General features: G+C 36.7%; 3 protein-coding genes across 3 annotated transcripts in view; 2 read left to right on the top strand and 1 right to left on the bottom strand.

Annotated features, from left to right (window-relative positions):
* Window positions 1–17,812, bottom strand: part of LOC119084022 (aminopeptidase N) — a 134,343-nt gene that overhangs the window by 47,581 nt on the left and 68,950 nt on the right. The gene's annotated exons all lie outside the window — the stretch shown is intronic.
* On the top strand, window positions 1,937–3,536 carry LOC119085668. Its single transcript, XM_037196117.1, has 4 exons — window positions 1,937–1,969; window positions 2,227–2,421; window positions 2,506–2,679; window positions 3,339–3,536. Exons 1-4 carry the CDS (start codon window positions 1,937–1,939, stop codon window positions 3,534–3,536), a joined length of 600 nt encoding a protein of 199 aa, XP_037052012.1.
* On the top strand, window positions 3,992–8,516 carry LOC119084041. Its single transcript, XM_037193878.1, has 3 exons — window positions 3,992–4,110; window positions 4,176–4,361; window positions 6,416–8,516. The coding sequence occupies exons 2-3, from the start codon at window positions 4,220–4,222 to the stop codon at window positions 8,437–8,439; spliced, it is 2,166 nt and encodes a 721-aa protein (XP_037049773.1). The 5' UTR covers window positions 3,992–4,110; window positions 4,176–4,219; the 3' UTR covers window positions 8,440–8,516.

The raw sequence follows: 17,812 nt of genomic DNA, 5'->3' as shown, positions 1-17,812 counted from the left end.
TACCGTGATTTACTGAGCTAGTAAATCAGTGATTACCCCTCGATATACCGTGGTAGATACAACGTTTTTTCGAGATTAAATAAAAAATCGTCTGCCGCAGTACAACAAATCAAAATAGGCGGAAATGAGAAACAAAGAATTATTTTTGTGCTTGAAGACTGAAATTCGACGCTTTTCGTCACTACACCTACGATCGAAAAATTCAATTTTTCAGTACTTCTCAGAGAGACGTATTTGCAGCCATAAAAGTAACTTTCACGGACGCTCTCTCCAGTCGACAATGGACCCACATTCCCTGAGTGTGCATGATAGTTGATGAAATTGTTGTAGAGTTTGCAGAGTGATATTTTTGTTTATGTTGGTGCAGAATTTCCATCACTTTTAATGAAATAATAATTTATGCAACTAGCTACGGAAAGTGGTAGTTTTTGTCACTAGATGTGATGTTATCAAACGAGCGAAGCGAAAATACTATTTTCATCGAGTTGCATACAACGTTTTTCCAAAAAAACCAACGAAAGTTTCGGTTCTTGACGCTGAGCTGAGAAATAGTAATATATGCAACTAACCACATCTTGTGACAAAAACTACAACTTTCGCAACGTGTTGCATACAACGGTTTCTGCAACCAGGCGCGAAAAATGAACTTTTGAAATGCAAAACATAACTCTACCATTAACATCAATTCTACTGTATGAACGATCAAGTAGACTGCATTTATGTACGCTTCAAAAATTGGTTCACTGCGATTATATATCTCAATAGCCGAATGGTTAGAGGTGTTGCTCGATAAGCATTGGGTTTTGGTGTCGGTGGTTCGAAATTCGGTCAGGGCAGAACTTTTAGACCCGTACGAAGTACTTTTTTTGAAAAGTAAAACATCAGTACAACTTCCGGTCTACTAACAAAATGGCTGTCGGCGGCCATATTGGATTTTATTAAAAGTGATATATCTTTGGAAAAATGGTACTTAGATTGTTTTTGTTAACGTAGAAGTAATTGGTTATGTGTGTAGGGTGTTTCAGGCATTCCATATATGGACATCTATATTTAACTATATACAGCTATATTGAGCTATATACAGGCATATAGATCTATATAATAGCATATTCATCTGTGAAATGTTTATTTATAGGTGAATATAGGTAAATATAGCGGTATAAAGCTGTTTAAATAGGAATTTATGAAAGTTGACTTCGTATGGGGCTGTCTATATTGCCTCCGGCAATTTATTTGTATATGATAACAAGACAAAGAGTGGATAATGTAAGTGATTTTAAGGGACGAATAGCTTTTCAGTAGAGAAGAAAATATAGTAATAGAAATGGTTAGGTCCACATTAGGTACGAATAGGTGTTTCGTACGGGTCGGCGTTAGCTATATTTATTTACGTTTAATGGTTCAGATGTTCAGAAGGAGTAGTGAAAGTAAATCCATTTCACCACTAGTGGTGAAAAGTAAAACATAGAAAACCAGAGAAAAAAAGACCCTTCGATCGCCACCCAGATCACGCATGAAAAAGTTCAATTTTCGCAGCGCAGTTGCAGAAAAGTTTTTTGTTGAACTCCATACGAACACTAGAAACGAAATGCCTATTATTTATGTGTAATAATTGTGGGCTGTGTTTACAGCGTCAAAAAATTCAAGAAACATTGACTACCGGCGGTAGATTTGTTCGTAGTTTAACGACAGTGCAATAACAGGTCATATTAAAAGTCATGCTAATGTTTAGTGAAACTATTAAAAATGAATTTTGTTATTACTCGTGCCTCTATCACGTCAGATCGTGCAAATATCACATTAGATGGATTCTCTGGAAAACCACCTGTCGAAATAGGACCTATTTATATCGCGTTTTAAGGTCTTGGTCTGGGGAATTCAAAACAAGCCACAGATAGTCTCTAGCCGCCCTTGGTTGCTAGTAGCAGGTCTTCAAATGTCGGCCCCTAAGGATTGTGAATATGAGTCGGTTTGTTGGAAAGCTGAGGCCAAATACTTTCAGGCATGCCTAGTTTGATAAACGTTTTCCAATTCATGGGAAATTTATGACAGGTCTGTGCAACTAACACGATCTCTGTAACGTACGTTATCTAAGCTTTCCATTGATATCTCATATGCCGTGTTTGTGATCCGATTACGGCAGGTGGTTTTTTAAAAGAATCCCCATCAGTGATTTTGAAGATTTTACAAAACATTCAATTTATTTTTCTGAAAATTTATTTCTAGCATCAAAAAACTCAAGAAACATTGGCTCACCGACGAGCGGAAGCAACACCGACGCTGACTGATGACTTGATTGAAATCAGTTGGATTGAGGACATTGGCAGCGTTCCAATATCGCAGCGTTCTTCGGGCGCTGTCATTACTACAGTACAAATTGACAATAGCGAGTGCTGCAAAAGTGAGCTAGTAAGATGCCAGGTATGTAAAGGAATTACCATATGGTTCTCTGTACATCGATCTAGGCAATTTTAGATTCAAACTCTCTACTGTACTTATTCCTAGCATCAAAAAATTCAAGAAACACAGGGAACTCATCGTGATGACCACTCTATTGGACTGAGTCGGACTGATGATATCGACTTAAATGCTGCAACGTTACCAATATCGGAGGCGAATACTGTCGCTGTGGAAAATATGAGCGGTCAAAGTGGAACGTCAAGATTGGAGCATGACAAGGTGAGTTATATACTTAGACACATGATTTCGATCGATTTAACTGTTAGAAACCTTGGGAGGAGTCATTTATCATATTTTCTCTCATAATTAAAGTGAAACATCTTCAAAGTTTTTCTATCTGAACTTCACATTCTGAAGAACCTCTTAATAAGCAATCGTAAACGTACAAAGTCTTGGCTAATAAGTTCAATGTATCATTTGTAGCGCTTGGAATTTGTAGATAACCATTTTGCGGAATTTGCTTCAGTGTATAAAGAATGCTACGCTAAAATCGTTTTATTAGACTCCTTTTCAGGACCGGAAGGCCCTATTCGGTCGATGCCCGAAGAGCCAGTTGTCAGTAGTAGTGGGTATTCAGACCAGTCCAACTCCCTCTCCCTCTGTCATACAAAAATGTATGCAAAATTCCAAAAATTGTATGGATCGTCAAGCAAATATTTTTCAGAGTGTGGCATAATTTATGAATGGCCCCACATATAAAGTTTTGCTTGCGATTATGTCCACCTAGCGTTTCATTCTTAAACGCATCAAAGCAGAATGACATTGAATCGAATGCATTTTTTTTTTAAATCTCGTTGATCATTTTTAATTGTGTTAACAAGAATCGATAAACTTCTTCCAAAATTCTCCAATACATTAATAAATTAAAAAATGTTTAGGTTGGCACACCCGCTGAAAATGAACAACATAATTTTGTTAAAGCGAATATGAGTGAAGAAACCGATGACTATGACGAAGAGGTGTTTCAAAGTTGCATGGAAAGTGACGATCTGGAGATTGTCGACTATTCGTCCGGGGTACTTATTATCCGCTTTAAAATTAGTTGTAGAATCATATTGTGTTTGGTTATAAGTTGATGATAGCCGGCCTGCATTAAAAAATACCAAGAAACAAACAAAAATGCCATCTCAAAGCAGTTTATCAAAGATTTCAGAACCTACAATTACAATTAGGGGTCGCTCACAATTGAGGTCACGTTTTTTCTGTGTTGTCAGCAGAGTTACATATTTTATAACTCGACAAGCATGAGGATTTATTTGGGGAAGGGTACACTGACAGTACTGAAAAAACGTGACGTACACACGCGGAATTTTGAAAATCGACACATTTTCTGTTTCTGTGTTTTACTTGAGTTTCTGATTTCTCCATATAAAAATACATGCAAAATTCACAAAAAACAAGTAAACCACGAAACAGAAAATGTGTCTGTTTTCAAAATTCCGTGAGTGTAACTCGTCATATCAATATTATGTTTGTATTTCTACTAAAGTTAAGTTGAATAATGTTAAAATATTCGATAGGGGCAAATTAATTTACCATCTATTATTGAAACACTTGCCGAACGAACATCCCACGATATCAATTTATTGTCAAATAACGAATGTGCGGAAAGGTGCAAATCATCACCTGCAGAATCAGCAAACCGTTTAGGTGAGTTTGTTGTTAAGTTTCCGGACCCATCGTATTTTGTAATGGCGTTGCACAATGTTTTTCAGATCTGAGTACTATACGTCTAATTGGATCTAGTGATAACACTAAGATGTTTGTGCAAACGTCTGACCAGAAAGGAAAAAAACTGTGCTGCCCCTTCTGCTGGAAACTCGTTTGCAAATTGTCACGACACGTAACAACAATTCACAAAGACGAGGAACAAGTTCAAAAGTTGGTTGCTATCCCGCAAGGTAATTTTACTTGGCTGTCGGTATTTTTGAACAGATTTTTACATGTACTAAGACATTGTGCAACAGCAAAACTACCATATCCCTCATTAGTCTACGGATAGAAAATGTTATTCGGATTAGGAAGTATAAAATCTGTAATCGAAAGATGCCGCGTAATAGTCGTAGGCCTTTTCATTTTTAGACAAGGAATTGATGATTCTCACTTGTCCACAAAGCCTGAATGTGACGGTGTTTTGCATAAATGAAGTATATGCTGTGTATAAACTTCACGTTATACTGTCCATCCGCTTTAAATAAGTTGACGATGCACAATTTTTTAAACTCGCTATTCTGAGATTTATACATTAAGAATGTTTGTATTCGAACTTTTTAGCGGAGCTAACGCTAAAATACGTAAATATTACTATTGTTTCGCTAACTGAACAAAAAATTGCGCTCATCTAGCAATAAGTAAGAAGTAAGACTAGCGAACGCTAATCCTCCATATATTTTAACAGTAAAAATTGAAGAAAAAGGTATACTCAAGATTAGTGTGTAAAATAATTAGTTATGTACGTATCTGTGGTGGGTATCACTTCGTTCGGGCTACAAAGCGCGGATGTGCATAAGATCAACCGCAACACAACATATACGTATACAGTAATTCACTGCCTCTAATTTTCAGCTGATCCATAAAAACAATCAAATCTGTTTATATGCCTCTACCACTACCACGCGAGTGCGTGTAGCAGTAGCACCTTCAACCATATACAAGAATAAATAGTTGATTGTGTGTGCATCAACTGAAAAACAGCTGAAGCAAATTCATGTTTAAAATTTACTGCCTCTGACTTTTCATGCAGAGGCACTATACTCAATGAACGTCAACACAAGGTATGGTCGAATGTCAAACTTTCTATGTAGCGGAGGACATAGGCTATGTCACATAGCGATTTCATATAAACAAACTCACCTCTCATGAAGTTTGTATGAACAGACCATACCTGATTTATACTTAATTGACTTTACTGCCGTAATTATACATACATAAGTACCGTAATACATAAGAAAAACGTAACAGTACATTTCCATTTATTTTTTAGCAATTTTCTATTTCATAAGAATAAGAAACTACTTGATCAAAGATGCCAATAAATCATTTGCAAAAGAAATTTTCTTGCAAACAATTTGTATAAAAAAAAACTTGGAAAAATTTTCATATAAAAGTAGTTTCTTTTGCAAATTATTTGTTGTCATTTTTAGACAAGTACATATTGTCACTGATATTTTTGCTAGTTTCTTATGCAAATACGGCAGTATATTACGAGATTGAGATAAATTCTGAAATTTATGCCCAAGGCATGAAAATAGATTTTGCAAATATTAGGCCACTCTTAGTATTTTTTTACGCATGAGAACGCAAAGAATGGCTTTGTCACTCTAAAAAAATCTAACAATTTTGAGAAGTTCCATGAGCCTGGTAAATGCGTCGTTCTCGTGCGTTGTAACAATTGATATAGGTTGCTTTCTACAAAAATGCGAAGGATCAGTCAACATTTTGCGAAACGTTAAAACTATGAACTTTGAAATCGGTACATTTATATACCAAATCATTTCTTTTGTCGTGGAACTGTACATATAGGTGAATTTGCGAAATCGATTCAAATTCGGTGTTTGAGAAAGTCTTTTATATTTTCAATTCAATAATCAAACAAATTTTATGTAGATTGACCCGCGAAAAATCTGCTGAGGTAAGCGAAAATTAACAAAATTATTAGTAGGCATTAGCGAACGCTACTCGCAAAATTTTTACCAAATTCAACTTCGACTTTCAAATTTCGAAAATGTATTGCGTGAATATTCTAATGTAAAGACAGCGTTTACGCTTACGATAACATTGAAAATTCAAACAAAACGTCTTTCGAAGATCCTAGATCCTAATCTGAAATAAAACAAATGTTCGTCAGTCTGTGTCCACTGTGAAATCGGTTCAAAGGAATTTGAAACAATTAGCCTGTTTATTCAGATTTTTATCGGCGTGTCTCTCTTATGTTTTTCTTTTATTCTTTTTTTAGGTGGAGAGTTTAATAAAGAGAGGTGGAACATACAGAATGCAATTCAAACAGCTGGACTTTTGAGGTGGAATACTGACCGAACCATAAATACGTCTGGAATTCTGATTGTTCCCCGTCGGCCACATCCCAGCCTGAACAGAATGGCGACCGATTTCTTGATATGTCCGAATTGTACCAGTTTTCACTCGATCACCAACCTCAGAAACCACTTCACGCGTTGCACAAATGGTAAAATGAAAGGAACACGAAACATAAAGATACTCGCAAGAGCAGTCGAAGGACGCTTGAGTAATGAAGCTAGTGAACAACTAAAAGAAGTAATTCCCGTAATGAAAGAGGACGAAATCGTCCGTTTGATTCGCTATGATTGGCTTTTGATCGCGTATGGGAACATATTGTGTATGAAATACAGCTTCCATTTCCAACAAAACATGATAAGAGCGAAGTTACGATTGGCTGGCCGTGTGCTACATGCATTTAAAAAGATCAACCCCGAAGTGACTAATTTCGCATCAATATTTTATCCAAAACATTACAAAACATTGATCGAAGCGATTAACGCTGTCGGTAAATTTAATCCAGCTACGAATGAATTCGGCGCCCCTGCGACCAGTGCGAGTGCCATCACGTCAGTAAAGCAAATTGGCTCCGTTCTCAAATGCGAGTACATTCAACGTGAGAAGTCCGAACATGTGAAAAGGACTGACGATTTTCTGTTCCTGATGGAATCCCAATACACTTCAATCATTAACAAACGAGTCAAAGAGAGTCAATTGGTGAAAAAACGTATGAAAGACCATAAAATACCATCGAACGAAGATGTGCGTCTCTTCTCCTTGTATGTGAATCGTGAGAGAGAAAAATACCTAAAAGAGCTATCTGCAAATTATTCCCTGAAAAATTGGGTTAAGCTATCGGAGTTGACAATAGCCTCCATTATAGTGTTCAATAGACGCAGAACAGGTGAATCACAGAACATTCACGTGTGTGACTTCAATCATTGTGAATCAGTCAACGAAACATCGAACGAAGCATTATTTACATCTTTATCGGAGAAAGCGAAGGAAGTAGTTAGACTTTTCAGCCGGATGAAAGTACGTGGGAAAAAAGGCGTTATCAATGTGAGCGTTTTATTGCAAGCCGATGTCACATCTTGCATTAAACTGCTGTTGTCCCACCGTCTGGAAGCTGGAATTCCATCGCATAATCCGTATTTGTTTGCATTACCATCTCCTCCAGGCGAAAAGAGAATAAGAGTCATCAATTCATGCAAAGTGCTAGCAACGCTGTCAACATTGTGTGGCGCCAAAGATCCGTCAACTTTGAGAGGAACCAATCTACGAAAACATTTTGCGACCGCGTGCATGGCTAAGGAGCTTAACGATGACATGGTGGGCGAGGTTGCTAAATTCATGGGCCATCGTGAATCCGTTCATCGTGAAAATTACCGACACAATACAGTCGATCGGGAAATTGTCAAGATAGTCGAGCTCCTTTTGGCAGCACAAGGAAATGTGCAAGACGAGGATGATGTTAGTGACAGCGATTCTGACAGTGAAAGTGAAGATATAACTATGCTTAATCCAGCTCTTCGTGTCGTTCCGAAGAAGCGTGGGAGTGCAAATAAGAACAAAATTGCTGTAACACCATCAAGTCTAAAACGGAAAGTAAACGAAAAAGTCCAGCCTCGAAAATTGTTAGTCAATGGTTCTAAGTCGGCCCGTCAGATCGGTCAAAAACGCATGGGATCGGAAGGAGGAGAAAAAGCGGGCGGGAAACGTATAAAAAAGGAAGGAAAGGAGCGCTCTACAAAAAACTCAGTCGGATCCGCAATATCCGCGCTTTCAGCCCGTCAAAAATGCATGAGAACTGAAGGAGCCAAACAACCTGAAAAATCCGTACGAAAACGCGTGAAAGTCAAAGGAAAAGAACGACCTGAAAAGAAATCCGGAGCCGGTAGAAAAATCAATACGAACACTTCCTTCCAGATTTCGACTACCGACAAGAGTTCGGCAAACCACTAAAATTCAAGAGATTCGAACCACAAATAAATTGATTAAAATTATGCCTCTTGTTTTGTAAATTGTAAGTTCTGAGAAACGTTCTACAGTACAAGGTAAGTAAATCCAAAAACGCTTGATTTATCGCAGTGGCAAAGATGTATTTTGTGATGAAAGTTAACAGATTTAAACGGTTGCAGTAAAAGTGATGAGGAAATGTTGTATTTTTACTGAGTTACTGAGTTTACTGGGGAGCCTCAGTGAACATAGGGTATTTGTATATAGTATAATGCTTGATTTCCACTTACCAAAAAAGTGCTCAGTGTGGGAGACAAAATTGAATTTTTTCAATTTTTGCTTTGTTCACTTGACTTTTTGATGAGTGTAAATCACACTTAAACTGTGTCATTGTGTCTAGGGTATGATAATATCAGAGAGGCGACAACATAGCTCTCCGGTATGCTACAAATCTCAGCGGATTGATTTATTGGTCCGAGGTGCCATATTATTGATCTGCGAAGTAACATTATTGCCCGCGACGTGACATAATGGTCTAGGGTATGATAATATCGGTCCGAGAGGCGACAAATTAGCTCTGCGGTATGGTACAGATCTTCACGGATTAATTTATTGGTCCGGAAAGCGATATAACTGATCTGCGGTGTAACACAATTGCCCGCAACGTGACATAATGGCGACAACATAGCTCTCCGGTATGCTACAAATCTCAGCGGATTGATTTATTGGTCCGAGGTGCCATATTATTGATCTGCGAAGTAACATAATTGCCCGCGACGTGACATAATGGTCTAGGGTATGATAATATCGGTCCGAGAGGCGACAAATTAGCTCTGTGGTATGGTACAGATCTTCGCGGATTAATTTATTGGTCCGGAAAGCGATATAACTGATCTGCGGTGTAACACAATTGCCCGCAACGTGACATAATGGCGACAACATAGCTCTCCGGTATGCTACAAATCTCAGCGGATTGATTTATTGGTCCGAGGTGCCATATTATTGATCTGCGAAGTAACATAATTGCCCGCAACGTGACATAATGGTCTAGGGTATGATAATATCGGTCCGAGAGGCGACAAATTAGCTCTGCGGTATGGTACAGATCTTCGCGGATTAATTTATTGGTCCGGAAAGCGATATAACTGATCTGCGGTGTAACACAATTGCCCGCAACGTGACATAATGGCGACAACATAGCTCTCCGGTATGCTACAAATCTCAGCGGATTGATTTATTGGTCCGAGGTGCCATATTATTGATCTGCGAAGTAACATAATTGCCCGCAACGTGACATAATGGCGACAACATAGCTCTCCGGTATGCTACAAATCTCAGCGGATTGATTTATTGGTCCGAGGTGCCATATTATTGATCTGCGAAGTAACATAATTGCTCAAGCAATCAAACGACTATAATCTTACTGCAGTTCACGCCAATATGACTGCAAAATCTCGGCGTTGTAGAAATTGCAAAATCTTCTTTACCGATTTGAATAAAAGTCTACAATGTAAAAATATGACACGATTTCCAAAGATGATAATCAAACCGGATTTAATAATAATACTTATGTAATGTAGATAGGCCTAAGTATATTACTAATGGTTTTTCATTATGTGACTTTGATTCAAATAATCTGAATTTTTCAATAATTACACGAACAATCGATAGTTCTGAGTTACAACAGATTAATTCGTATATTTGACATATCATTTGCATGTAGTTGAAATTTTTATTCATTTGTTTTGATCAGTTCACGAGCAAAATATTTTCAGGTTCAATTTCCCAACCTAATGAGCTTTGTAATGTTGATAAGAAATTTAGTAGGTGCATTAACTATTCCAGTGTCAAAATCACAATAATTCGAAACTTGAGTGCACGTTGAGTGTGGAATGGTTTCTTTTGTGCTAAAGGAATCCCGAAGTTGATGTTTATCAAATAAAACAATAAAATTAATAATTTTCAGAAACACTACTCATGATATGTTTGCAGCATTATTACATTAGATAACTAATGAAACGTGTTGTTGCAGTACATTACTTTGCAATGTGGCAAATGATGGAGATGGTACTTCTTGTGTGAAATTTTGCTGGTAAACACACAAGAAGTGCAATTTCCATCATTTGCCCCATTGGAAACGGATGGGACCAGCAGCTTAGATACGAAAATTGACAATTCATGAACGTTCTTGAAATTTCACATTAACACATTCACAGCAGGGAGATCAGTAGAAATAATGAAATTGTTTTTGACATAACGAGTGAAAAAAATATGAAAATTAGAGAGTGAATTTAGTTGATCCGAGGCGAAGCCGAGGTCAATGAACACACTAAAACAAGGTATTTTATTTAAAAATGAGAGGTAAAGTTAACTTTACCTCACGTTTTTAAATAAAATAAATTGAACAGAACCAGGATCTCCTCTCCATTGATTCTAATATTTTACCAACAGTTAGATGAAATTCTATAGTTTTTAAAGAAATAAGTGGTGAGTTTCGGCTTTTGATAGCAGTAAGCTGGTCCTTCCAAAATTGCCCCTTCCATTGCTGTAGAGGCATAGCACTCTAGCTTCCAAGAACTAAAAGAACTATAGCGGAGAAATTCCCTTCTGCATACATTTATGAAACAAGTACGATCTAGATTGAATTATAAAAATATTAAAAAAAAATTAACACCCACGGCCCCTCGTCGCTTTGAGGTCATCATAATTAATTAATAACAATACAGCACCGTCAACCGGCTTTTCGCCTAACTGACTGAATAAGCCTGATGAGCCTATACGAACTAGGCACAAAGTACATCAGACTCAGATATTACTTACGTACACAAATTTCATTGTATATTGATGATGTTATATAAGGTCCCTGACCGTGATTTGCGGACGCGAAACCAAACCATGATTTGCTTATGTAAATTTACATGTAAAATAAATTATACCGCAAATCACGATTCTCTTGTACATAGATTTGCAGTATTATTTGTATAACGTTTTGGAATACCTCCAAATATCGGTCTCTATTGAGCTTCATATAAAAATATCTAATTAAAATATTAAACTTAATTAAAGAAAATTATTTATTAATTACGAAGCCAAATGTTCAATCTTCACAATAAAGTTAGCCCCTACTTCTGGATATAAAAAGATTCCAAGAAAATAACGCACAAAGTTAAAAATTGTTACAATACCACAAATCACGATCAGGGACCTTATGTCTTTTGTCGTTTCTTTTTGTCTTTTTTCTGTGTACAATTCGTTGGAGCCCAACCACTCCAACCACCCGCATTATGAAGAAATGGTGTGCTTACAGATGTCAATTTCTTGCTATACATTTTAGATAAATCTAATGCGCAACTGTCTCCACTGGGATGTAGAGTACTCGTCTGTATATGAGCATATAGATTAAAAAAGACCATTGTTCTAGTGAATGTATACGTAAAACTAAATACCAGCATAATGCTGGTCTTGCTGGTAGATCGTTTCATTAAACGTATGTCAACTTAATACTGTTAGGACTTACACAAGTCTGAAATAAAGAACAGTGTTGAAAATACTCTATTTTGTATTCAATTGGTATGTGCTTTATTTGAAGTAAAAGATTCCCGTTTCAAGCAATCGTCTGGCATGTTTAATGAATTGAACAAAGTGTTTCGGTTTCGGTGTTTTTAAATCGATCACTGGTTTCTCCATAATAAAAATATGCGAAAATGCTGGATCCCACCTTTTGGGTGGGTCAGATCCCTTGACTGACTGATTTTCTCAATATATTTATGACTCAAATTACCCTAAAACGGACTTGCTCAAAGCGAAAGCATGTCTTGCTTGCCATAAATTGTTCATTATTTTTCAGCTATTTTTTTCAGTTTAAACAAAGGCAACTTCATTTTCAAACAAGCGATGCTTTAGTCTGCTAAAAGAATCTCAAAAAAGGCAGTGTTTCTTGCTTACCTGTTGAATAATCATCGACACCAAGATATCACGCAAAAAATTCTTTTAAGAATAAATCCTAGATCCAGTATTATCTATTAACGAACAAGTTACACAAGTTGTCCTTTGATAAAGAGACCAGACAGATATTCTCTTAACTATCTTTAGAAGAATCGACGCAGCGCTAAATTGTAGCCTTTTATGCATAGAAATAATATATTTTCGATGATAACTTTGTATCAGCTTCTTTTCTGAAAAAAGTGGGACCATCGTTTTGTGCCAAAGTGTATGGTGTTGGTACAAATTTAGGCTACAATTTATCTTTGTGTTGCTTTGTCTTAAGTTCGCTAGGTCGATTATAGCGCATCGTTGAACTTAACCTCACGAATTTCATTCCTAGTCGAATATATTTTTTTTTAATTTGTTGAGTGTAGGTTTATCTTAGGCCAATACTCTCTCTAGGAAACAAACTACATTTATTTAGGGGTAAAGAACACGTTCATATAACAGAGTTTTTCCTGATCGATAACAAAAAGTTTGTGTCACACCACACGTAGTAATTTACACAACACATAACAGTCTGACCATTTAAAAATGTCAGGTAAGATGAGAATTTATTTGATACAGGAGGAGATCAATGGTTTTTAAACCAAAGCTTATGAACATTTGTTGTGCATAAGACCAACCACCATTGAGTCAGAAAAGTCGCTTCTCCCCGACCGGCAGCGCTTCTAACTATCATTACGTTCCTTAACCTGTCACAGACATATTCTTATAAGTAAAATTATCGAATCTGTTACTCCTTTTTATCGAACTATTTTCAAATTATTATGCAAAGTCGGTTACATCAGTTGCCTTAAGACGAAAAGACGGATTTACACATGACTAAATTGGTGCGTACATTTCGGGACAAAATTATTATTATTTTGATGATAATTTTGGACTCGCAGTTTTTTTTCGAAAAAGTACGACCATCTTCCTAGAGAAACGCTATATTCCGCGACGAATTCTTTTTAATTTTCAGCTTTAGAAATACTAGAATCGAATTGGATTTGAAATAAAAAATTTGATGTGCACGGGTGAGACACGAACTCACAACCTTCAACTTGCCGGACTGATGCTCTGTTGTGAGTTCGTGTCTCACCCTAGCACATCAAAATTTTTATTTCAAATCCAATTCGATTCTAGTATTTCTAAAGCTGAAAAGTATGAACATCGTTTGGTTTGGTGTTAAAATGTGTAAGCTTTCAGCCAAAAATTTAAATGTTTGTGGTGGTGTTACCTAACTACGAAAAACTCAAAATATGTGTCAATTTTCGGGAAATTTTGAGTTTTCTCGGACCACAAACATTTAAATTTACTGAAAGCTATTCCTTTGGAAATATCTCTAATATCACAAGTTCAATATGGTCAACACCTAAGGAATTTTATTAATAAAAAGATTTTCGAATTTTCGAAGAAGCTGAGAATTATTAGAGTTATTGTGTGCTCAAGCGACGAGTAAAAAAAAATCGGGAATGATCAATTCAATGTATTAAAACAGTGGAAAATCAAAGATATATGTCCGCCGTTTGTAATTTTTTGTGGGCGGCTCGCTTCAGGTTTAGATTAACTGCTTCTTAGCATGAACATAAAACATATTCGGAGGCTGATGAAATCACAGTTGGCACCGCGTTGCTTTTATATAGATAGATGACTCGTTTCGTTGTATGAGTTAAAACATACAATACAAACAATCTTAAGCTGTAGCTCTTATCACTAAAGCCTCCAAATTTGACACTTGTCAATTCAGTGTTCATGCTAGAAGCAGTGCTGTGCTCTCACCCCAATTTTCTGTTATGTGTTAAGGATGAAGATGCTTAGAATAGTTAATTACGCAACGATTGAGTAGGTCGAAAGAGTTACGTATTAAGCTTTACATATGCTACTTGCGTCGAAAACCGTAGTTTGTACGTTTCAATCACTACTTTCAAATCCCTCAGCATGGTCGGCTTCTACTCGATAGGGCAAGCCAACGACTAGTCCTGAAAAATTACACTTCTCATTCCTCGTAACAAAAAATATCAATTTTGATGTACTGTGATTTACTGGACCAAACATGAAAGTGTGTCTTCTCAATAATATAAATCTTAAAATCGATCGACTTCATTTCACATTGTGTCACCTCGGTGCACTAAGCGTCACCTCGGTGCACCATGCGTCACCTCAGTGCACCACGTGTCACCTCGGTACATCATGGCGTCACCTCGGTGCACCACACCCCCAGAAAATTATATTCAGCACAGCCTGAACACCTTTTTTTGAAGCGAGAAAAGTACAAATGTGTAACGTAACGTAGCAGTATAGACTTACAACTGAAATGCATTACTATTCACTGAGCAGCCATATATTCTCATCTATCCTGTGCATAGTGTAGCTCAATAGACAATAGTACTGTTCAAACAGTACAATAGTACGACTACTACGAAAAACGTACTGCTATAATGTACAAATTTTAGGACAAAGTACATTTGTTAACATAGCTGTACGAAGTACATCTTAGCTGCACTTAGTGTGGCCAGTATGTAAAATGTACATATGTGCGGAATGTAATATCATATATGAATAAGAGATATATACGACATGTAGAAGAAAAATATAGGCCAAAATTGAATGTGTTATTAGTACCGAATTTGAGCTAGTTAGCTGTCAAAATTGTATGAGACGATGGTGTAGATGCTGAAGCGCTGTAGGAGCTACAAAGTCCCATACATTTTGACAGCTAACTAGCTCAAATTCGGTACTACAACACAGGTTTTTTTATTCCACGAATATTCAACTTTGTCGTATCACTCTTTCATATATGGTAATATTCAGCTGTCTTGTAAAATAGTTCTGCACAGTTACCGCGTGTAACCACGCGTCAATTCATTGCACCATAGCCTACAATGAATTAGCGGGTCATCATAGAAAACCAAACACTTGTTTACGTGACTGTTGTGGACGGTATATTTTACGCAATTTCGCGAGTCGTAGCCCGAACGTAGTGAGGGCAGTGCCTATTTTCAAAATTTATTTCACGAATTTCACGAAATTTCACGAATTTCATGAAAATTTCACTAAAAATAGGCACTGAGTGAGGGCGACTAGAGAAAGTGCCTAAAATAAATCGTCCACAACAGACACGTTTTCATGCCAAGAGCCTCAAAACCGTAATTTATGTCCAAGGCATGAAAATAAGACATAAGTAATACCACAAAAAAAGTAATACTTTCATATAGAAAAAAGCCGCTATAATCTCACAGTCACAACACAGTCTTGTGAGGTGCATGTTTTAGAAAGAAAATCTATCATAATCTATTGAGTAAAATTTAAATAAATAAAAGTAAAGTGCTAGTAGTATATAAGTCAAATATAATTTTGTTTTCAATTTCGCGCCATAAAAAACTGATATGAATGCTAGCAAAACTGCGTTATCGATTTTCAAATAGGAAAGAGTGGGGATAGTGTATGTCATCCATTTTCTAACTGAAATACTAATTCGAGCTGTTTTTATATCGCATCGTTTGTAATTCATTTTTATTTGCTCGATTGAAGATGAAAGCCTCAAAAAAGAAAGATGGTCAATCTAATAAGAAAGATGTGAATGGTAATGGATCAACCCACACAATTGATACATATTTTAAAGCGGTTGCGAGACAATTGGATGTAAATGTCGACGAAGAAAAAAACATAACCGATGAAACCGCTGTGCGAAATATTTATATTGACGCGTTGAAAATGAAGTACAAGGTAAGAAATATCTATTTTCTGGACTATCAAATTGGAGTATTCGGAGTTCAATGTTAATTTCCGATTGAAATTTTCCTTGGAGCGCCTTAAATTTCCATATTGGTTATATTCCAATTTGATTATTTCCGACATTTTCTAAAGGAAATACGAGTGGTAGATTATATCCAAAAAAGGAATCGAAATAAATATCAGCGACACATTTGTTGCTTTGATAAAAATTGAGTTTCTAGTTGAGTTAAAAGAATTGAATTAAAGTGGTTCGGTGCTGTACTAGTCTTTTCATTTATTTTAATCGAAATAAACAGTAGAGTCCATCATATTGACGTTTTCGTAAACAATTTATGCAGGTTTGGCTGGACACGACGCGCAAGAAATAATTGAAGCAGATCGATGTGATGGCGGAAAGTGGCACCGAAGGCCAAATTGCAGTGACGGCCGTTAAGTCAACTGCCAAAGAAACGCCCGCTGATCTCCACAAAAGTGGAAAAATCCACAGTGTACTGGATGCAAAGCATGCAACAAGAGTACGACAATCTGCAGAAGTTATGCTTGCGGTTAACGATTCGTAACGCTGACATGGACTTAAAATTTGAAGATCTGCTGAAAGTTAAATCTGGAAAAAATCAATGTTACCAGATTCAAGCGACACTGCGGCTACGGATGACATTTTCTCAGCGAGAGAGCTAAAATTCTTGAGTGCATGCCCTTAGATAAGACATCCGACTCGACGTTTGTTCACCATTGCATCCAGTACGCGTACAAAGACAATCCGCTCATCCTGGTCAAAGATCATTAAAGGGAACAGCTGAGGTCATACATATTGCAGAAAATGGGGAAATCGGCGAGATAATTCCAGGCAAAGATCCGATGACACCGGGAAAGGTTGAACAAATCAGAAATTTGTTCATTCAGCGTGTATCTAAATGTCAGCTTGATGCTGTTTCTTATTCTGAGCGCATCAAGGATGCATACCTTAACCGACTAATAGCATCTGGTGTGCGAAACATTGCTAAAAAGAAAGGAAGTTCGTGACTTCGATATTGTTGCTGAAAAAACTTGTTTGAATACAAATTGAATTGTGTCTGAAAATCTGTGGTTTTCCTGTGAGGTAATGGATGAAATATTGAACCTGGATTCGTCGTTAAAAACATTCAGCAGCATGAGAAGCGACGCTGTCATAAGTAATCATAAGTTGATAATAAGCCGGACAGTACGATTTGAATCAGGTATGTATTCGTTCTCACAACACTAGTGTCCTAGATGAAAATCGGTCGATTTGCATTCGTTTGATTACAATACTTGTCGCAACTAATACTTGTAACAGGATTTGTCGTTCAGCAACCTCATACAAATTTATCTAGACTCAAGAATTGGTAAATGCTTAGAATTATTAGGAAAAATCAGGTTTTACAAAATCGTTTTGGTTTACGTAAACTGTTGACTATCGGTGAAAACGTATAAAGTTATAAGTTCAGTACTTCGTATAGGTTTAAGTAAAGGAACAGAATTATAGTTTAATCTTAGTCTAGTCTTAGTCTAATCTCAGTCCAGATTCTACTAAATGTCAGACATGAGTCAGTTTACTTCTTAATTCAAGCACAAAACCGTTCTCAGGGTTTAAAATAGAAATAAGGGAAGTCTTAGCAGTCTAACAAGACAACTTAATATAAAACCTACNCACGAG

This window comes from Bradysia coprophila, chromosome X (genome assembly GCF_014529535.1).
Source record: "Bradysia coprophila strain Holo2 chromosome X, BU_Bcop_v1, whole genome shotgun sequence".
In the NCBI taxonomy this organism is placed as follows: domain Eukaryota; kingdom Metazoa; phylum Arthropoda; class Insecta; order Diptera; family Sciaridae; genus Bradysia; species Bradysia coprophila.
Note: the sequence above shows the minus strand (reverse complement) of the source record. Positions and strands in the feature narration are given on the sequence as shown.